Below are 6,095 nucleotides of genomic sequence, written 5' to 3' on the forward strand. Positions count from 1 at the left end.
ATCAATGCAAAATTATTTTACTATATATTTGAAAATCTATTCTACTATTAAATATAGATGAAATATTTTAAATTTTTAACATTTTAACTTTTTTTTATCATGTCTTACAATTTATTTATTATATATATTTTACCATTCAATCCAAAAGGTTCAACTATTGTCACTTTAAATTAAATTAGATTGGATCAAATTTAACTTTTAAACTAATCCTAATTTCTCTTTAAAATCAATTCAATCTAATTCGCAAAGATATACTACTTAGTACTTAGGGGCTACGATCCGCCAGAGATTTAGGTCAAAATAGTATCTTCACCATACTTATTAATAACTAATGATTTGTACACAAAAGGTAGATAAAAAATAATTCCTTTGTTAAGAAGGTTGAACCTGTTGGCTGAATGCTCATTGATAGGGAAAAGAAAATACCAAAACATGCTAACATTTTCCTGAGATATATCAGTACCACTAAATGACATCAAAATCCTCATAAGATCACTCATCACTAGACTGGTCTTTAAATTGGAACATGGAAAAACAGAACAGTGATCACAATCATCATGAGAAACAAGTTGCCAATAATGTAAAAATCGGTGGTTGAAACTTTAATTTGGTATAAATTTCTTCTAAATTGATCATAGCTCATCCTTGCTTGAAGCATCTTCCCCCATTAGTTCTTCAAGAGAAAACTCATCCTCCTCAATTATTTCTCCATCTTTTCCATCCCATGGTTCTGTCTTTACAATTGTTGGAGTTCCTTCAATGGGCAAATTCCCTTTGCCTCCACGTCCAGCTTCTTTCACAAATTCTCTGAAGAAAGTAAATAGGTAAAATTCAAACACTTGTTCATCTCAATAGAGTGTTTAGTATTTAGCATATAGCTAGATGAACAAACTTACATAATTTGGTCAAGTTCAAAAGCACTCTTGAGAGGAGCATAAACAGCTTTCTTAAGGTTAAGGGCCACTAAAGCTGGATAACCATACCCTCCAACACCCACATTCTTCTCAAGATCTGGCTGCTTCCCTGCAGCTACCCAGACGTAACTGTCCACGACACAAAAATTCAATTAATGTTAAGAATTTGTCAACAAAGATTTATTAAAATATGCATATATAAAGGATTGGCAACATTAACAGAATCAACAATTTTAGATGTGATGAGATTAACTGACAGAGTGATATTAAGGTGTGGAATCTAAGCAAAATGTTCATTTTTTACTTGCCTGTATGGACTCCTTTTAAACTTCTCTGCAACTGATAATAACTGCTGAAGATATCTGTTTCTTCCCTCAGCCTTGGAATCCAAAATGTCAGGAAGGAAGGCAACAAAACAGATTGCAGCAGAACCACATTTCTCTTCCAAAACATCCTATAGAGAAGTTTCATGTAAATTATCTTAGGCAAAGCACATGTTAGGGAAATAAAATAGAGCATTTATTATATCAAAAACACAAATCAGTAAATAGAGCATCTATTTTAATAATCGAAATCATTTAATAGAAAGATCCGTTATCTTGTATTCCTCTCTTTTAAACCAATGCACAACCAAGTAAAGTAGGTAGGAGAGAAAATGCTTACTGGACTGTATAGCTCTGTCACTTCGGGAGGAGCAATGTTTGTTTCCAGCTGCTCTAATGCAAATGATTCAATAGCCGAGGCAGTTCTTGCGCCTTCATAAGGAATAGGACTATCTTTATCAGCACCAAATACCAAGATTGTAGGGAATCCTTGAACTTTGAACCTGCTCATTAGAGACTGATAACAAATATCCTGTCAGAATAATATAAACAAAAGAGCATAATAAAAAATTAAAAAATAAGGCTGCAATTAAGAGTCTTACATTGTTACCCTTCCTTATCAAGAAATAAGAATATATAAATTAAAAAACATGCAGTGACCATCTTGATCCCCACCAAAGGAGTTATTATTGGTTCTTATCAACTATTTAGGCATATAAGATTACCTTTTCAGCATCACAGTCAACATGGCCCAGTTTAACCTTCCCTTTCAAATTATTGGATGCTTTCTTCCACTCAGGAGCTAATTTTTTACAATGTCCACACCTTTGGGAAATAAAAGAGGATGAATGTTATTAGAGCTACAAATCTGAAGTAGGAACACTTTAGATTCAGTCAGGCAATAGATCATGATATCGAAAATTAGATTTTGAAACACAGGCAGCACTTACCAAGGTGCGAAAAATTCCACAATCCAGAGTTCTTTGCTTTTGATCACCAATTCATCAAAGTTGCCAGAGTTTAATTCTACTGAAGAACTGGTTTCTGTCTTTTCACTAGATCCTCCTGTTGCTTTTCCACTTAACCGATCCTTCAAAAGAGCCTTTACCTATACATGAAGATAATGAATGTATAAGGAGGCAATATTTTGGAGTGATGGTATTAAAGTTTACTACCAGAAAAAAAATGCATATTAGAAACATGGGAGAAAGACTTAGCAATGAGTAACAAATCACAAAAATTAATTGGTCAATTACAATGTGATAGTCTGCCCATTAAGATTTTTATTTATTATTCTGATAAAATTATAAAAAGCTTTCCATTGAGCAACAACGTATCAAACATCAGTCAATCAAACATGAAATCATGAATTATAACTCAAAACTGAATGTGAGTGAATTTTTTTATTATTATTTATTTAGACCTGCATTTACAAGTAGTCACACAATGCTCAAACCCTAATCCCAATACATCCAAATCCTCACCCTGCTTAGATTTTCTACACTACCAAGTGGTGTGTAAAAAGAATTTCCCTTTCAAATTTTTAATAAGAATCTCATTTACTTTGTAGTCATTAAATTTTTCATAGAAATACAAGAAATTGTTTTGTTTGTTACAAAAGAAGACATCCATATACTCTATCCAAAGTCCAACATGACACATGCAATAACACTTCTCATAAAACATCATAAATATTAGACCACGTTTGTGGCAAAAAGGTTAAAAAAACCACAAGAGATCCCAATAAACCTGTTGAAGTGCAAATTCAGCAATTGGTTTGACATCTCTTGCTCCTTGGTAATCAACAGGTGGCTTTCCAGGTGCAAACACTTTTATAGTTGGAAATCCTCTAATTCCATATTCCTGTAGAGTACGGAATCAAGAAAAAGTTACACACTCAAACACATGTGAAAATCTAAATGTTTTTTAGACTTCCAGATTCAAATATAAAGTTATAATGAAAATTGAAGAAAACAGCCCATAACTGAAAATACCTACAAGGAGTACATGAACCTCATGTAAATATGCAGATGTTAAGAAGAAACAGAAAAAGAATGTCCAAAGAGATATTATATCTTGTACATGTAATATATTCTTTGGTTGCTTTACATACAGAGTGGGGGCTAGATACGAAAACTTTACACATACAATATTCTTGCATGTAGATATGCCATAAAACAAACAACTAATCCAAAATGGCTGAGGTGATCAGATCCAATTAATCATATTCCAATTATTTGAAACAGTTCCAAGGGCTCAAACGATTATGAATAACAAAGCCGTGTTTTGCATCATGCTTGATCCACAAAAAGGTATTTCCAGTGTACATTATACACAAAAGTTAAGCATATAATAAAGAATCTTCGTAATTCAGAAAAAAGCTAATTACAAGAACCAAAGAACACATACAGCATAGTCTTCATTTAATAGATTTCAACATTTCATTAAACATAAAAAATGTCATCATTAATGAAGAAATGAACAATAGAAAAACCTGAGCCAAAGACGGGTGAGCATCAGCATCAATTGCTGCCACAGTAACAACACCCTTCAACACAGTAGCTGCCTTCTCCCATATAGGAGTCAGAGCCTGACAGTGTCCACACCATGGAGCAAAGAATTCAACAAGAACAACTCCATTTGAATTCAGAACCTGCCAAGTACCCTTGATTTCAGTCATAAAAAAACTACAACCACAAAATATCAAACTTGATATCTCTACATGCCCAGATGGATTTCAAGAGCGAAGATGCGAAATTTAACGTTTCCACGCAATACCCATTTGAAAAAAGTGTCAAAAACAGTGAGATCACGAAACGGGGCACTGGAGAAAGGGTTAAAAAAATTAAACTTGATTCACCTTGGACTTGAAGTTAGAGGGAGTGAGTTGAAGCACGGGTGTGGATGCTCCATAGAGTGCGTATGAAGGGGTGAGGTTGAAGATGAATAACAAAAGAGAAAAAGAAACAAGAAATGGGGTTCGAAATTGAGACTTTGGCATTTTCTTTCTCTCACACTTAGCACTCTGAATCTTCGCAGGGAAGAAAGAACCCTTCTTGGTTTTTCTGATCGAGGACTCTCTATTGCTACGTGTGTCATCCAATCATATATTTACACGTCAGACTCCCATGTTAGCAAATCAAATTTCTTTCTTGCATACTTGAAAGTTAAAATAAAGAATTTGATTAATGTTAAAAAAAATCTTACCTTTAATTCAATCTATTAAAGGAAGCATATTACCATGGAAAGTTTTTAAAACCATGGGCATTTTTTTATCTGTATGGTAAGAATATTTTACATTGAAAATACATCAGTATTTACATGAAGAATAGTATTTAAATAAGAGTAAAAATATATTATAGGATAATAAAAATCCCACATAAAAACACTAATATTTTGCATATACCCTTATTAATATACTTAAATGATAAAATAAAAATGTATTGCACGCATAAAAACATTTTATATGAAAGTACATTTATAGTCATATAAAAAACTATTCATATAAAAACTTATTAAGATTTAGGGATCTATTTTTCTAGAGATACACTTTATAAGAATATAAAAACTTATTAACATGAATTTCTTTTTCTTTTTAATTTTTATATACAAGCATGTTAATATGCAAATTATTATAAATGTTTATATTAATAGAAATTTCACATAATTTTTTCTACTATATAATACTTATAAACATTTTTTATATGTTCACAATAAAAGCATGCAAACATTCCTGTATGATATAGAGGTCAATAAATCTAGTTTATTTTAAAAAGTAATTACTCTTTAACACTTTTGTCTATACAAGATATATCAATAGTTGAAGCATAATAAATAATTTACATGTAAAAAAAATTCCTACTTATTTTTCATAACATAAATTAAGTAACATGAAACATACCCATATTCTAATTAAGAGCAAGGTTCTTATTTTCTAGGTACTCAAGATATATAAAGATATGGAAAGATAACCTATATATATGGTTATCCCAACTTTGAGATTGGCAACTCTGGCCATTCTGTGTTTCTAAGGACTTTTCCTTAGTATTAATATCGCCTTGAGTAGTTGATAAACCCTATACATTAATGCATATATCTGCCATTGACTATAATGTGTTACTCGTTGAGGGAGAAACATTGGGATTGCTCGAAGCTTTTACTTGGATGACCGATCTCAGCCTTACTCATGTTATTTTGAAGTCAGATAGCAAAATAGTTATAGATAAAATTAACAATTTTGCTGCAAATGTTACAGACATAAGATATAATTGCTGGGTGTAAAAACATACTTGTGCAGAATCCAAATTCCAAATTATAGAGTAGACTTTGTAAAGAGACAAGCAAATACCGTTGCACACTTGCTAGCAAGGAGAGCAACAGATCACACTTGCGCTTCATCTAACTTTCATCAATTCGTTCGGGATACCTAAAGATACTGATTCAATTAAGTATCACAGACTGCCACTTTAAATTCGAATGTGCAGGATGCATCTCCATGTATTTTATAAGATCGTTTACTTGCAACTTGTGCAAGTACAACTATGACATCAACACCAATACTTATAGGTTACATATTACCTTTCAAGATATAACATGGAGAAAATAACTGTGGAGGAGAAAGTAAACTATTGGAACAGACCACATTCCAACTTTGATAGATTACGCAACCTTGAACCTTGGGTTCATCATTTGTTGCACTTTGGAATTTTTGTTTCACGTCTTTCGTACTAGTTGTCTGAATAGATTCAAGTAAACCATTACACCACTCGTTTTATGTTCCACCATAAAGAACTCCCACCTCGTGGCTGAGACAAGCCCCACATCGACTAGGTTTTAATACAAACCATTCTTTATAAGT

The 6,095-nt window shown here is 32.3% G+C and overlaps 1 protein-coding gene across 1 annotated transcript; it reads right to left on the reverse strand.

Annotated features, from left to right (window-relative positions):
- Nucleotides 1-350: 350 nt before the first annotated feature.
- LOC114400036 (protein disulfide isomerase-like 2-3) lies at nucleotides 351-4,301 on the reverse strand. Its single transcript, XM_028362284.1, has 9 exons — nucleotides 4,098-4,301; nucleotides 3,732-3,890; nucleotides 2,987-3,100; nucleotides 2,188-2,345; nucleotides 1,963-2,062; nucleotides 1,578-1,754; nucleotides 1,223-1,368; nucleotides 897-1,043; nucleotides 351-807 (listed from the first exon to the last, which is right to left on the reverse strand). The coding sequence occupies exons 1-9, from the start codon at nucleotides 4,236-4,238 to the stop codon at nucleotides 633-635; spliced, it is 1,317 nt and encodes a 438-aa protein (XP_028218085.1). The 5' UTR covers nucleotides 4,239-4,301; the 3' UTR covers nucleotides 351-632.
- Nucleotides 4,302-6,095: the final 1,794 nt, after the last annotated feature.

Source organism: Glycine soja, chromosome 2 (assembly GCF_004193775.1).
Source record: "Glycine soja cultivar W05 chromosome 2, ASM419377v2, whole genome shotgun sequence".
Taxonomy (NCBI): Eukaryota; Viridiplantae; Streptophyta; class Magnoliopsida; order Fabales; family Fabaceae; genus Glycine; species Glycine soja.